Here is a 13,918-nt window from a genome sequence, read left to right on the forward strand (position 1 = left end):
TTACAACCTTCTGAGGAAATGCAGGCACAGAGGAAGCCATTCATTCTTTCAAAATCATTTGTTCAACCAATGCGGCGACCTACTGAGTGTGACATAGTTCTAGGTGCTGGGGTTCAGCGGGAACCAGATAATTTGCCTAATAGCAGTGGATTTGAAGACCATTCAAGCCTGGTGGCACCAGCAGGCCATGTCCAAGCAGGGCTCAGCCCCACGGAACTCACAATCTAAAAGTGGGAGACAGACAATAAACGAATGAATGAGGCCATTTAAAGATGCAGAAAATCAAATAGAGGAGGGAACGGGATGCGCCGTCCACTTATAGGAGGTGAGCCAGGGCTGTGTGAAGGACCGAGGGGCCGCAGGGCTGGGGTGCAGAAGCCCCGGCACGGCCCCCTCTCGGCGGAGCCGACTGGGCGGCGGTCCGGACGCACGCTTGTAGGGGCAGCCGCGATTATCGCCTTTATTATTATGAGTCCCGGCCCCCGCACTGCCCAGCTCTTTGCGCCTTAGTTTCCCACACTGTGCACACACGGGTCGCGGGGCGCAGAGGAGGCCCCAAACAACTTTGCGCTTCCCGGCCTGGCCGCACAGCGGGGGAGGGGCGGTGCCGGGCGCGGACTCCGTTTCCCACAAGCCCGAGCCCCGCGCCATCTTGCCGGTGGGCGGTGGCTGCCCGGGGTCGGCCGTTCGGGCCGGCCGGGTGCCACCGCTCACCCCCCAGCCCCGGCTTCCTCCGTTGGGGGCGTGGGACCTGCTAGTCAGAGTCTAGGGACCCGGACAGCTCCTGCCCGCCTTCTCCACTCCTACTTTCCCGGGAGCCCAGTCCACGTGTCGGTCCGTGCGGAGCAGCCCGTTTGCCCCTCGCTGGCCGAGGGCTGGAGGACCTGAACATCGGGACCGCAGCGTCTCCTCACCAGACTCCCTGTCTGCACATGATGTCCACTCCCCTGCATTCTTAGATGGTTCCTATTCTCAGATGGCCTCAATGAGGATAGAATGAGGAAGGGTCCAATGAGGACTAGGGTCCTGGCGTGAGCGCAAATCGTCGTCCTGAGCGCTTAAAACGCCTGGGTTTGGGACTGGAAGGTTGCATTTGGGGGCGATATGGACAGCTAGGCCTTCCCTTGCCGAATAGACCCTCCCCTACCCCTGCCCGGGGGCGGAGTAGGGGAGAGGGGCCCGTAGAGGGGCTGGCCCTTTAAGGGGGTGTGGTCGGGGGGCGGAGGAAGAGCTAGACAGAGAAAGCGCTTCGGCGGCGGCAGCTCGGGCGGCGGCCGCGGGGGACAAAGGGCGGGCGGATCGGCGGGGAGGGGGCGGGGCGCGGCCAGGCCAGGCCCGGGGGCTCCGCATGCTGCAGCTGCCCCCGGGCGCCCCCGCCGCCGCCCTCGCCGCGGAGCCGCGCGGAGCTGAGCCGGCGAGCTAACCCGAGCCAGCCGGCGGGCGTCCCGGAGGCGGCGGCGCAGGGAGGGGCCCAACGCGCGCACGTGGCCCCGGCGGCCGCCATGGCGGACAGCGGCACGGCGGGGGGCGCGGCGTTGGCTGCCCCGGCCCCCGGGCCGGGCAGTGGCGGCCCAGGACCACGCGTCTACTTTCAGAGCCCCCCCGGGGCCGCAGGAGAGGGCCCGGGTGGCGCGGACGATGAGGGCCCAGTGAGGCGCCAAGGGAAGGTCACCGTCAAGTATGACCGCAAGGAACTACGGAAGCGCCTCAACCTAGAGGAGTGGATCCTGGAGCAGCTTACGCGCCTCTACGACTGCCAGGTGTGTTCCCACCCCGCGCCGACACCTCAAAATCGGTCTCGAGCCGGTCCGCCTGGGAGCCCCACTAGGAGCTTGCCTGTCACCAGAGTCAAAGGGCGCTCTGCTTCCCTGCGCGCTCTCCTCCCCTCTGCACTCCTTGCTCCCAATATATACTCTTTTTTCCCTGACCTAAGTCACTTCTATCTTCTCCGCTGCCTCGGACCCTGGCCCCCATTATGCCACTCCCCGGGTCCAGCTTAGTGTCCTCCAGAAGCCTCAAGGGGTGGCCTGGACCTTGGGCAAGAGGCAAGGGGGCTAGTCTGGGCTGGCAGCGGCAGGAGGTCTCACCGCCTAGTGCCCACTGGCTTAGACTGTGGTTACACGGGGCTGGTCTGGTAGGCGACTGGGGCCGGGCTGTTCTGTGGGCTAGCCTGGAGCTCCATCTTGGCGTGCGTGCAGGCTAGCCCGCTTTCTGGGCTCTGCTTCTCCACCCCCATGACTCCCTGGTTGTTCAGACGGTGACTCAGGCCCCGGGGGGCAGGGTGGAGGAGTGGGCTTGCCCAGTGCTGCCTGCCTACCCTAGCCCAGCCCTGGAATGCAGCTGACTACAAACAGGATAGGGGCTTCCTGCGGAGGGTGGGGCAGGGTGGTGGGCACCCCTCCCTCACCAAAGCATGGGCTCTTTGTTTCCTCTTTGCCAGGCCTGGGTCCTTCCCAGTGACCCCTCAGCCTTCACTTCCTCCTCGCTCCCGGGGAGCTGTGACAGGTGTTTGGGGGAGGGGAGGGGGGTATGATAAGCTGGGACAGCTGCACCCACCGGTGCTCTGGTGAGATGGGGGGCCCGGATGTTGGGGAGACACATCTGCTGGGTCCCCAGCCCTGGCTGTCTGGCCTTGTCTGGAACCCCCGGTGCCCACTGGCAGGGACAGGAAGCTCCCCCCCCACCCCGCTTTGGGCAGTTTGCCTTGGCACGGGCCTGATCTGTTTTCCTCCTCAGAGCAGCTGCCGTTGTGTCTGCTGGGCAGAGGGCCGGGTTCCTCAGAGGTAGGCAGGGGCCTCAACCCCTCTCTCCAACTCAGGCTCATGTCTCTCCCTCCTCCCCCACCCCCACCCCAGGAAGAGGAGATCCCAGAACTGGAGATTGATGTGGATGAGCTCCTGGACATGGAGAGTGATGATGCCCGGGCTGCCAGGGTCAAGGTGAGGGGGCTGAGGGGCAGCGGGTTGCCTGAGGCACTGCCCTGGGAAAGCGAGGCTGTGGAGCCAGGCCCTCAAGCCTCAGCTCCTGCCTCAGCGGAATGGGGCCAATGCATAGCTGTGAGGTGGTTGTGGCATCTCCTGTGCCTCAGGGTGGCCCCAGTCCCTTGGAAGTCGGTAAACGTGAGCTCCAGGCCCCCACTCCCGAGGACTCACTTATCCTTCCTCCCCTATCCCCTGCTAGGAGCTGCTGGTTGACTGTTACAAACCCACAGAGGTAAGAGATTTCCCTGGTGGGGGGGTTGGGGGGGGTGGGGGGAGCCTGGCTCCTGTCGTCTAGGAGTTTGGTCTCCTTAATGTTTATCCTCCCACCCAGGCCTTCATCTCTGGCCTGCTGGACAAGATCCGGGGCATGCAGAAGCTGAGCACACCCCAGAAGAAGTGAGGGTCCCCGACCCAGGCGAACGGTGGCTCCCACAGGACAATCGCTGCCCCCCGACCTCGTAGCAACAGCAATACCGGGGGACCCTGCGGCCAGGCCTGGTGCCATGAGCAGGGCTCCTCGTGCCCCTGGCCCAGGGGTCTCTTCCCCTGCCCCCTCAGTTTTCCACTTTTGGGGTTTTTTATTGTTATTAAACTGATGGGACTTTTTGTGTTTTTATATTGACTCTGCAGCGCGGGCCCGTTAATAAAGCTAGGAGATGCCTTTGGTGCAGCTAACAGGCTCGGCTTGTCTCTTAGGGGGCACCCTGCTCTGTGACTTCTGCCAGCTCAGCTTCTCCCCAGGTGACCACAGGCCTTCCTGAGGGCCATGTAGCCATGATGATAGCCCAGTGCTGGCTCCCAGACCAGGAGCTGGAAGTGGCTGGGGAGCAGTGCTATTGCTGCTGGCAGGCAGGAGCACTCCTTTTTCTCTGGGCAAGGGCCACCATGTCCATTGAGCCTAGATCCCCAAGGCTCCACAGTGGGGAAAAGAGAAGGTGGTGGGGTATGCCAGAGCTGAGGTCTCTGAGTCTCTCAGGGCCCACAAACACACACAGGCTTACTCCTTGGGCTTTTAAGTTTTTTTGTTTTTTTTGTTTGTTTTGTTTTTTTTTTTTGGAACAGTCTGGTCCCTGATGGGGGCCTCTCCCCCTACCCCTCCCCAGTCTGGTTACAGCTCAGATCGTCGCTCGATTTTGAGCAGCTCCACCTCGAACACCAGGGTTGCACCACCTGTAGGGGAGAAGGGGAGTCAAAAGGCCAACCAGGGCCACAGGGAGGTGGGCTGGCTGCAGGTGATGGGGGGCGTCAAAAGGTTTACTACCTGGAATCTTTGGGGGAGCTCCCCGCTCTCCATACCCTGTTGAAGATGCACAAAGAAACAGTCAGTGATGGCCAAGCTCCCTTCCAGCTTCGGCAAAGGGAGGGTGTTCTGCCCCTCTCAGCAAGAAGGCCAGAGATGGAGAAGGGTAATGGAGATGGGAAGGGGGTGCCAAAGGCCTGGCAAGGGCAGAGTTGGGCCGCTACAGCTGAGTGCTTCAAGGATCTTGCCCTGTACTCACTGCTAGACAGCCAAACTTGGAGAAGGCGTGTATTGTAATGAATGGATATGGTGAAGACCAGTGAAAGGCTGAAGCAGCTTTCACCCTTCCCAGTCACACACCCCAACCTGCTCTGCACCCTCAGGAGGGGCCTCTTACCCAGCTCGGACGGGATCACCAGCTTGCGCTTCTCCCCCTCACACATCCTGCAGGAAGACACATGCTCAGCCCATGGCAGCACCCAGGGCCCCTGTCTTGTATTCTTGGGGCTTGCCTCCCACAACTTACCTCCTGGGCGGTGGCCATGCACGCCCCCGCTCCCAAGCCCATTCCCCACGACTCACCCCAGCAGCCCCTGGTCCCAGCCCTTGATGACCTGGCCTGTGCCAAGGGAGAAGACAAAGGGCTGGTTCTGGGGCAGGCTGCTGTCAAACTCTGTCCCATCTTCCAGCTTCCCCTGTGGGACCAGGAGAAGGTCGGTGAGGAAGAGGGGACCACCCCAGACATCCCCCTCCCTCAGCTGCTTTCCCCATCAAGCTGGCCCCCACAGCACTGGTGGTCAGTCCTTTTTGTTTTTTGAGATGGAGTCTCTGTTGCCATGGCTGGAGTACAGTGGCATGATCTTGCCTCACTGCAGCCTCTGCCTCCCGGGTTCAACCAATTCTCCCACCTCAGCCTCCCAAGTAGCTGGGATTATAGGCGCCTGCCACCACGCCCGGCTAATTTTGTATTTTCAGTAGAGAAAATTTCATGATGAGGCCAAGCTGGTCTCAAATTCCTGACCTCAGGTGATCATGTGCCTTGGCCTCCCAAAGTGCTGGGATTACTGGGGTGAGCCACTGTGCCCAGCTGGTCATAGTTTTTTAAGAGGACAGAGCCTTGGGCAGCTCACAGTATACTGTCACTGCCTGCTGGTGCCCACCTGGGCAGTAGGCAAGGGCAAGGCAGAACCATGGAAACTGGCTTAGAGGGGAGAGGGGACTTGTCCAAGGTCATCTACCTGGCTGATGGAGAACCAGACTCCCAAGCACTTTCTGGTCCTCGGAAGCCCCATCCACTCCCAAAAGGCCCGCCCATCCCACTCACCGTGTAGTGCATGTGCAGGACATCCCCTTTACGCGATTTGATGGGACAGTGGTCCACCCGCTTCTTGACCCCGATCTGCAGCTTCCTTTTGCCCTCGGCCCCCGTGGCCATGGCCACGGCGCTCAGGCAGATGGACAGTACTGTCAGGACCCGGACCCAGCTCAGCCTCATGTTTCTGTGGGCACAGACCCCGACCGACCGACTGAACGTGGGGGAAAGCAGGGAGAATATGGAACACGGGTAGGTAACAGGAGGGTTCCACCACCACTGCATCTTGCTTGCCCCGGGGAATCCCCTTTGTCCCGGGTCACCGCCCTCTCCCCCGGGCTCCGGGGCCACACTTACCAGTCCAGTGAGAAGGGGGCTTGGCCGAGGACCCCAGCAGCGGGGGGAGGGGGTCAGGGGAGGCCACAGCAGCCAGGGCCCCGCCCCTTTGCTCACCCCCATACCTTCCCTCCCTCCCGGTCCCCACCTCCGCTCTTCAGTTCCCACCTGTCCCTTTGCGTAAAGTCCAGACCCTATCTGGCTGCACTGCAGTTGCCCCGACTGGGCGGTCCCACTCACGCCACACCCAGCTGCCCCCGGCCCAGCACACCCACACCTCTGCGGCCGCTGCCGGGGGCCGGCCCCGAGGCACCCACACATCCCCGCTGGGTGGCTCCGAGGAGCCCGGGTCCTCGGGAGATACGCCCCAGCCTGGTCCTGTGCCTCCGCCCGAGGCGCCGCCCCAACTCTGAGCCCTTGGGGGTCTCCGGGGCACCCAGACTGGCCCTGTGTCTGCTGGCCGCCGAGCCCGCTCCACCCACACCACCTCTCCCGGTGGAGTTCTCGGCCTACCGCGTCCCCAAGCCCGGCCACCACGGAGACCACCCCCGCGAGTACGCCCGGGGCCATTACTCGGGCCGGGCTCCTCCCTTGACTCCTTGGCACCGCCCTTCGAAGGACGCGGTGCCGCCCCCGGGCCTGCAGCCCCGCCTTCGACAGAACTAGACCCTTTTTCCGGAGCCGTAGCCACGCCACTCACCGGCTGAAGCCCCGCCCCCAGCGCCTGCGCTCCGTCCCCCTCGGCTTCCGACCCCGAGGCTCCGCCTTTCACCTCCTCCAGCTCCTCCTTCAAGAGCCAGGCTCCGTCCCCCGACCTTCCTAGCTCCGCCCCCTGCCGCCGGGCTCCGCCTTCCACTGGCACCAGCTCGGAGGTCCCACCCGTCCCGGTTCCACGTCCCGCCCCGAGTCCCAGGGCTCCGCCCCGTGCGGCGTGAGAACCCTCCCCCTGCGGCATCTCCGGACAGCTCCGGCCCCCACCCCCAATTTCCTAGTCACCTAGCTCTCGTTGACACTCGGAGCCCGGTCCGCTCCTGCCCGGCCTGATCCAGCCTGCCCTCTTGCACCCCGGCTCCCCCCAGCCCGGGCTGTGGCCCCCGCTCACCTCCTCGCCGCGCCCCCGGAGTCAACCCCGGTGGTGCTGCCGCCTCTGCGCAGGCGCGTCCTTGTCGCTACCAGGCCGGGCCACGCCGCCCTCCCTCATTGGGCCGTACGAAACCCGCGGCCACACGCCCGCTGGCGCGGGTCTTTCCCTAGCCCCGCCCCCACGACGGCGCTGCCTGCGTCACTTCCGGCGGAGCGGTAGTCTGTAAGGTTAGGTGAAAGTGACTTCCGAAAAGGCCGGAGGCACTTCCGGCCGAGGTGATAGTAAGGTCAGGCCGGCGTGGGTTCCCGGAGGGGGTCTTGAGGAGCCATTTCAAGTCGCCTCCAGCCTCTCCCACAGCACTCCTGTTTTCCCAGGCCTCATCATAGCCCACAGCCCTCAGTCGCTGTGGAAAGAGCCTGGGCTTCACAGTGACCCTCAGGTTTGAATTACGGGTCGGCTGTGTGCTTGGTGGAATTTGTCATCCAACACAGGCGTGTAACACGGGCTTGATGACACCCAGCCCACGGGATCCCTGCAGGACCGAGATGATGTTCAGTGCCAAGCCCTGGCTTCCAGCCAATGCTCCCGCCCACGTCTCTCTCCCAGGAGCCAGGCTTACCTCTACCTGTGCACCTGGACTGTGACTCATGACTGGAATGATCTGGCTGGGCCTGTTCCCCCACCAGACTTATTTTCAGGCGCCCCAGCAGCCACCAAACATCTGTCAACTGAAGTAATGAACCTGCGGTTGAGAGGCAGCTAAACCTAAGTTGAAGGTTAGGGAGACAGCTGATTTGAGGTCAAATCCCCCGGCCAATTAGCCTTTCTGAGCCTATTTCCTCAATTGTAAAAGGAAGACAATCATGATGCTGACCTCAGAATTAAGGAGGAAGTGAGGAGGTGCATGTGAAGCATTGTGCATGTCTGGTGGGGCTGACTGGGCTCTGGAGGTGGTAGCTCTTTGGAGCCCTAACCCTCCTCTGCGTCATGCTAATTGACCTATGGCATGTCTAGTGACATCATGACTGAGAAAATGATTTGAAAGTAGTAATCGCTGTCAGGAATTGTCTGCTGGTTCAACCCACTCCTGCTTTAGGCCCACTAAAATCATACCCACATGCTCTGACCCAACACCTCAGAGAAAGCCTCCATTAGGGTGGCTGCCCCTCCCCTCCCGGTGGCTGCCCAATTGAGTTAACTCTACCCCAAATGTCCTGCCTCAGCAGGCAAAGCACTGGTGCCCAAGGTTGGCCTTTCATCCACCCCAAACCACTCAGCCCTGGGCACTGGAGGCTGCAGGGAGAAGGGTGGGGGCTGGGCTTGGGCTGGGATAGACAAGTCAGGAGAATCTCAGGCAGCAACTAGTGAAGGGAGCTGCAGGGTGCGAGGGAGGTGAGGGTGGAGAAAACTGTGTGGGTTGGGCGGGCATGGTGGCTCACACCTTTAATCTCAGCACTTTGGGAGGCTGAGGCAGGTGGATCACCTGAGGTCAGGAGTTCCAGACCAGCCTGGCCCACATGGTGAAACCCATCTCTACTAAAAATACAAAAATTAGCTGGGCGTGGTGGTGGGCGCCTGTAATCCCAACTACTTGGGAGACTGAGGCAAGAGAATCGCTTGCACCCAGGAGGTGGAGGTTGCAGTGAGCGGAGATCGCACCATTGCACTCCAGCCTGGGCAACAGAGTGAGACTCTGTCAAAAAAAAAAAAAAAGAAAGAAAAAAAACTGTGTGGGTTGGTTTGAGGGGAGCCTGCCGTCCAAACCAGGCCCACCAGCCCCAGACCTTTGGTGCTTCCCTTTCAGGGGAAATGGGAGTGAAATTAAGACAGGGCAGGTAGCCGGGCGCGGTGGCTCACGCCTGTAATCCCAGCACTTTGGGAGGCCGAGGCGGGCGGATCACAAGGTCAGGAGATCGAGACCATGGTGAAACCCCGTCTCTACTAAAAAATAGAAAAAATTAGCCGGGCGCAGTGGCGGGCGCCTGTAGTCCCAGCTACTCGGAAGGCTGAGGCAGGAGAATGGCGTGAACCCGGGAGGCGGAGCTTGCAGTGAGCCGAGATTGCGCCACTGCACTCCAGCCTGGGCGACAGAGCGAGACTCCGTCTCAAAAAAAAAAAAAAAAAAAAAAAAAGACAGGGCAGGTATCGGGGCTTTAGATTCAAGCTGCAGGGAACAAAAAGCAGCAGATGCTGAAAGTGCTGCCTGGCAGGAAGAACAAATGTTTTTTTTCTATTATGTAAAGATAGTCTCAAACTTCTCTGAGACCCGAGGAAGCCAACCATAGCAATCTTCTGTTCCCTCTATGTGCACATGTGGAAACTGCTGCTCAGAGAGGCAGGGGTAGTGACAAGCAAGGTCACTCAGCAGATCTGGGTCCTACCCCAGGCTCTTTGGCCACAGAGGTTGTCTCCTTCCAGAAAAGAACCCCGGTGAAGAGCAGGAGGGCAGGCTGTTGACTGGGCTCTCCCTGACTCCCATGCCTGGCAATAACATGAAAGTGATGAATACTGTGGCCGGGCGCGGTGGCTCACGCCTGTAATCCCAGCACTTTGGGAGGCCGAGACGGGCGGATCACGAGGTCAGGAGATCGAGACCATCCTGGCGAACACGGTGAAACCCCGTCTCTACTAAAAATACAAAAAATTAGCCGGGCGAGGTGGCGGGCGCCGGTAGTTCCAGCTACTCGGGAGGCTGAGGCAGGAGAATGGCGTAAACCCGGGAGGCGGAGCTTGCAGTGAGCTGAGATCCGGCCACTGCACTCCAGCCTGGGAGACAGAGTGAGACTCCGTCTCAAAAAAAAAAAAAAAAAAAAAAAAAAGGAAAGTGATGAATACATAATTCTGGCCCTGCCTGGGATGTGCTGTGGAGCCTTAGTCCTCATTTCTTCCATCTGCACGACGAGGGAGCAAGACAAGCTTTAGATTTAGTGATGCAGACATTCATGCCCAAACTAGCCAGCCTGGACAGTGACAAACAGTGACACAGGCAGGGACAGCTCCTTCCAACTCTTTTATCAGGGTTGGGGGATCACAGTTCTTGTACCAAAGCCCAAATCCTATTATGCAGAGATTTGGGTCTTCTTAGTGAGGGGAGGAAGAGCCAGTTGTAAGATGCTTACTTGCACAGAGTGGTTAGAAACTGAGACAGTACCCCATTCTCCCCTGAGCTGGTATATGACCCCTCTTGCTGCCTCCCAGTCTCCTCTTCCAACTCTGTCCTGTTTGATGATGGCCTCAGGGAGACAAGGGATGGCAGAAGAACCCTCTGAGAGGCCCAGGTCCTGGAGCAGCTTCTGCCTGGGCTGAGGTCTTGGGGGCTTGGCTGTTTTTTACCAGGCTCCTCTTTGTCCCCCCACTGGGATATAGCCTATGAGGCAAGTCACCCCGCTGAGTCTGAAAAGCCATGTGTCACCTTCGCAGCTTCCGGCACCTGAGGAGGGAGGAAGTGATCTGTTCATGCTGGCTGGAGCGCAGCCCCAGCCCTGGACTCACGTGTGCCTCGGGCCCACTAAGATCACAACCTGAGCGTCCTGCCGCACCACTCGGCCCTGGGCACTGGAGGCTGCAGGGGGAAGGATGAACCTTCTGTGAAGGCCATCCCCTCCTGACACTCCTTGGGAGCCCCCACTGGCCTGGCCCATATGATGTCACCCCATGGCCTCACTGCAGGAGAGAGGTGGTGAGAAATACATCAGATAAGGGTGTACGAGGGTTCCACTATGTTCTCTCGAAGCCCATAGGTAGGGAGATGTCTACCACAGGGGCTTCTGGGAAGGCCCAAACTGCAAGCTGGAAAAGCTATGTCCCACTTTTCTACCCCAGGCAGATGTCACCTCCTCCAAGAGATCTCTGACCTCTGAAAGATGAGGCCAGGTGCCCCTCACCACAGCCCTTGACATCCTCTGCTGGCATCGTCCCTCCTGTATCTGACTCCTGAGTTAGAATGTTGGACTTGCTTACATAGCTCCAGGTGCCAGCAGCTGCTTGGTAAATATTTGTTCAACACATTCAACAGTTTCCCCTTCCCTGGCCCTCCTCCTACTGGCAGGCTCACCCTGGATCTGCTCCAGGACAGGACCTTGGTGCCTTCCCAAACAAACACCACCCTACAGACACCTCACCTGCAGGTGTCTGGGTTGAGCTCTAAGCCCCGCCCTTGGCAACGGAGGAAGCTGCGGCGTCGACAGCGGCAGTGGCAGGTCCGGGGGTCAGGGCGCTGGTGGCGCTGGGTGCAGCGTGGGCAGAGGGTCCTGGGGCTGGAGTGGGATGGGTGATGTCAGCTGGGGAGGGTGCTCCGGGGGCAGAGTCCCAGCCCGGAACAGAGCGGGGCTGGGGACGGTGGTGGGGAGTGGCAGCCCTAGGGAGGAGAAGCGACATGTCTGGGGTGGGAAGGAAGAGTCTTCCCTAGAGCTGGGGTCGGGACAGAGAACACAGGCTTGGGGAGCAGAGGAAAAGGGAAAGCGGGGGACAGGTGGGAGGAGAAAGAGGGGCAACAGCTTCCGGACTCACTTGTACTCCCCCTGCCCCCACTCAGCTGGAGTCCAAAAGACTCACCTGTCCGGCTTCACAGCACTGTCCTTTTTTTTAGGTCTGAAAAGTAAGAGAGATAGACACAAAGAGGAGGAAGATCAGGAAATCCCAGCATCCTACTCTCTCTCTCTCTTTTTGAGACTGAGTTTCCCTATTCTTGCCCAGGCTGGAGTGCAGTGGCATGGTCTCGGCTCACTGCAACCTCCGCCTCCTGGGTTCAAGCTATTCTTCTGTCTCAGCCTCCCAAGTAGCTCGGATTACAGGCACCCACCACCACACCCAGCTAATTTTTTTTTTTTTTTTTTTTTTTTTTTTTTTTTTTTTTTTTTTTAGTAGAGACGGGGTTTCACCATCTTGGCCAGGCTGGTCTTGAACTCCTTACCTCAGATGATCTGCCCACCTGGGCCTCCCAAAGTGCTGGGATTATAGGTGTGAGCCACTGACCCAAGCATCCTACTTTGTTGCCCCAGATCCAAGGCCTACCCTTGGCTCTACTCTTAGGAACCTGGTCCCCAGTTCTGTGGACCACCATACCCAGCACCCCCCAAGCCTGGCCTCTGTAAGCTCAGAATTCGGGCCTGGCTGGCACCTGCATTCACACTGGCTGTGTTCTTCCAGGGACATCTCCCCCAGCTGACTGCTCGGGTACCGGATCATGAGGATCTGTGCTCAGGAGAAGAACAGCAGGGACAGTGAGGGAGAGAGAGAAAGGGGATGCTCTAAGGCTGGAGGGAGAAAAGCTCACCCAACAGCCAGGAGGCTGGCCACCAGCCCTCCCCCCAACCCTACCTCCTGTGCCTCAGTCTCCAGGCTGCCCCAGCCCCAGAGCCAGCCAGCATCCACCCTGCCCACTGCCCCACCTGCCCAGTACCTGCATCCCCTGCCCACTGCCCCATATGCCCAGTACCTGCATCCGGACTTGGTGCTGCCCAGTGGGCACACACTCCAGGCCATCGTCAGGGCAGCAGCCACCACAACGCTGCACGGTCACGCAGCTGGGCACCAGCTGTTTGGCCACGGTGCCCATGAGCTCCACAGTCAGGGGCACCACCACCTCCCGGGGCTGGCAGGTAGCGCGAGTATACACATCTATCCATGACACCACTGGGAGCAGACCGGTAGGGGTTAAGTCCTCACTGTTTTTCCTGCAGCTGCTCCCAGCAGCTGTCCCCCGCAGTCCCCAAGTCTCCCTCCAGTAGCCCTCCCCACTCTGCCCTCACAACCTGTCTTCCCCTGCCCTGTTTATCCAGATCCCAGTAACCCCGCTGCCTCAATTTCCTCCTCTGTGAAATGGGTAGAATAACAGTTTGCATATTCTAGGGGAGTTATACAAGATGATGGACACGAGGCACCTGGAATCAGGGCCGATGACAAACCCCCTCAGTGCTGGCTAGTGCCGAATTTTTATGAGTATTACCTTTCTTCTGGTGGCCAGGGGCATCAGGCTGGGAGACAGGGGCCTGTGGGAGAGAAAAGACCTGTACCCAAGGTACACTTTAGGAGGGTCTTTCCCTGTCGCCATCCCTGGGGCTTTGCTCTTGCATCAGGAGGCTTCATCACCTCTCTGACATCTTTCCAGATTGCTCTGTTCCTGTGGCCACTGCTCTAGCTTTACCTGTCCTTTCCTGGCCACCCCGGACCTGCCCTGGCCCAAAACACAACAGGTGCTCCGGCGGCCACGTCAAATCTCCAGGCCGCAGAACCGAGCATGTCTGGGGGCTGCATGCAGATCAGGAGCGCGCACAGTGGGCACCGAAGCAGGTCCTGCGAGCACTGAGGGAGCCCCGCCCCCGGCGGTGCCCAGGGGACGGGGTGGGGCGGAGGAGTGGCCCCAGACTGGGGCTGGCGGGCCAGCGGGGAGGGGCACCTCCCAGGGGATGCACGCGCCGGGCCCCCGAGACGCCCGCGTCCAAGGCCGGACCCCGCAGATCCCCCCGGCCGAGGCCGCGGGTCGCCTCCTCACTTCCGCCAACCTTGAGAGAGGGCACGGCGGGCCGGCGGGCGCGCTGTCGGGCCGCACGTACCTGGGCGGGGGCCAGCTGCAGGAGCGCGGCGAGCAGCAGGCGGCGGAGCAGGGGGCTCATGGTGCCCGCGGGGGCCGCCCGCCGGGGGCGCCCGCATCGCCCTAGCCCGGCGGGGCGGGGGGTGGTGGCAGCCAGAGCCCCATGGCGCGGGCCCGGGCGCGGCGGGCGGGGGCCGGGCGCGGTGGGCGGCTCCTCCGCGGCCCCCTCCCGAGCCCTGGGTGCAGGCAGCGCAGCGCAGAGCAGCGGAGGCGGCCGGTGGCGGCGGGCGGCGGCGGCGGCGGCGGGGACGGCGGGGGCGGCGGGGGGCCGGGCCCGGGCTGGCGGGCGGGCGGCTCATGTGACCCAGACACGCGCTCCCCACCGGGCCGTGGGGCGGGGGCGGGGCGGCGGGGTGGGGGGGCGAGGCCGCCG

At 61.1% G+C, this 13,918-nt stretch overlaps 4 protein-coding genes across 5 annotated transcripts; 1 reads left to right on the forward strand and 3 right to left on the reverse strand.

The window, feature by feature from the left end:
• The first annotated feature begins 1,333 nt into the window (after positions 1 to 1,333).
• Positions 1,334 to 3,587, forward strand: PPP1R14B (protein phosphatase 1 regulatory inhibitor subunit 14B). Its single transcript, XM_007994091.3, is given in 5 exon segments — positions 1,334 to 1,477; positions 1,479 to 1,760; positions 2,856 to 2,939; positions 3,181 to 3,213; positions 3,313 to 3,587. Coding segments are annotated over 5 exon segments (597 nt in total). The 5' UTR covers positions 1,334 to 1,348; the 3' UTR covers positions 3,382 to 3,587.
• A 398-nt stretch (positions 3,588 to 3,985) lies between these two features.
• Positions 3,986 to 5,716, reverse strand: FKBP2 (FKBP prolyl isomerase 2). The gene is made up of 5 exons (XM_007994151.3): positions 5,546 to 5,716; positions 4,804 to 4,916; positions 4,619 to 4,665; positions 4,243 to 4,278; positions 3,986 to 4,151 (listed from the first exon to the last, which is right to left on the reverse strand). Exons 1-5 carry the CDS (start codon positions 5,714 to 5,716, stop codon positions 4,090 to 4,092), a joined length of 429 nt encoding a protein of 142 aa, XP_007992342.1. The 3' UTR covers positions 3,986 to 4,089.
• On the reverse strand, positions 5,643 to 6,857 carry LOC103233318 (FKBP prolyl isomerase 2). The gene is made up of 2 exons (XM_037999140.2): positions 5,891 to 6,857; positions 5,643 to 5,720 (listed from the first exon to the last, which is right to left on the reverse strand). Exon 1 carries the CDS (start codon positions 6,822 to 6,824, stop codon positions 6,027 to 6,029), a length of 798 nt encoding a protein of 265 aa, XP_037855068.1. The 5' UTR covers positions 6,825 to 6,857; the 3' UTR covers positions 5,643 to 5,720; positions 5,891 to 6,026.
• Positions 6,858 to 9,950: 3,093 nt separating this feature from the next.
• VEGFB (vascular endothelial growth factor B) lies at positions 9,951 to 13,770 on the reverse strand. 2 transcript variants are annotated; one of them, XM_007994176.3, is made up of 7 exons: positions 13,508 to 13,770; positions 12,901 to 12,943; positions 12,391 to 12,587; positions 12,073 to 12,146; positions 11,508 to 11,543; positions 11,075 to 11,310; positions 9,951 to 10,383 (listed from the first exon to the last, which is right to left on the reverse strand). In XM_007994176.3, exons 1-6 carry the CDS (start codon positions 13,565 to 13,567, stop codon positions 11,097 to 11,099), a joined length of 624 nt encoding a protein of 207 aa, XP_007992367.1. In that variant the 5' UTR covers positions 13,568 to 13,770; the 3' UTR covers positions 9,951 to 10,383; positions 11,075 to 11,096. The 2 variants fall into 2 exon arrangements, with proteins under 2 accessions (XP_007992367.1, XP_007992372.1); XM_007994181.3 differs by having other exon boundaries at positions 11,075 to 11,209; positions 13,508 to 13,681.
• Positions 13,771 to 13,918: the final 148 nt, after the last annotated feature.

The sequence above is a fragment of the Chlorocebus sabaeus genome, chromosome 1 (genome assembly GCF_047675955.1).
Source record: "Chlorocebus sabaeus isolate Y175 chromosome 1, mChlSab1.0.hap1, whole genome shotgun sequence".
Taxonomy (NCBI): Eukaryota; Metazoa; Chordata; class Mammalia; order Primates; family Cercopithecidae; genus Chlorocebus; species Chlorocebus sabaeus.

What these genes read in the sequence shown, in the direction of transcription:
- FKBP2 (XM_007994151.3), bottom strand. Translation starts at nt 5,716, where the DNA reads ATGAGGCTGAGCTGGGTCCGGGTCCTGACAGTACTGTCCATCTGCCTG. An exon ending in TCCTGCACATGCACTACACG is followed by an intron (nt 4,917 to 5,545) that starts GTGAGTGGGATG and finishes CTGGTCCCACAG; the next exon opens with GGGAAGCTGGAAGATGGGAC. An exon ending in GGTGATCCCGTCCGAGCTGG is followed by an intron (nt 4,279 to 4,618) that starts GTAAGAGGCCCC and finishes CATCTTCAACAG; the next exon opens with GGTATGGAGAGCGGGGAGCT.
- LOC103233318 (XM_037999140.2), bottom strand. Translation starts at nt 6,824, where the DNA reads ATGCCGCAGGGGGAGGGTTCTCACGCCGCACGGGGCGGAGCCCTGGGA.
- VEGFB (XM_007994176.3), bottom strand. Translation starts at nt 13,567, where the DNA reads ATGAGCCCCCTGCTCCGCCGCCTGCTGCTCGCCGCGCTCCTGCAGCTG. An exon ending in TGCAGCTGGCCCCCGCCCAG is followed by an intron (nt 12,944 to 13,507) that starts GTACGTGCGGCC and finishes TCTCTCCCACAG; the next exon opens with GCCCCTGTCTCCCAGCCTGA. An exon ending in AGTGCTGTGAAGCCGGACAG is followed by an intron (nt 11,311 to 11,507) that starts GTGAGTCTTTTG and finishes TCTCCTCCCTAG; the next exon opens with GGCTGCCACTCCCCACCACC.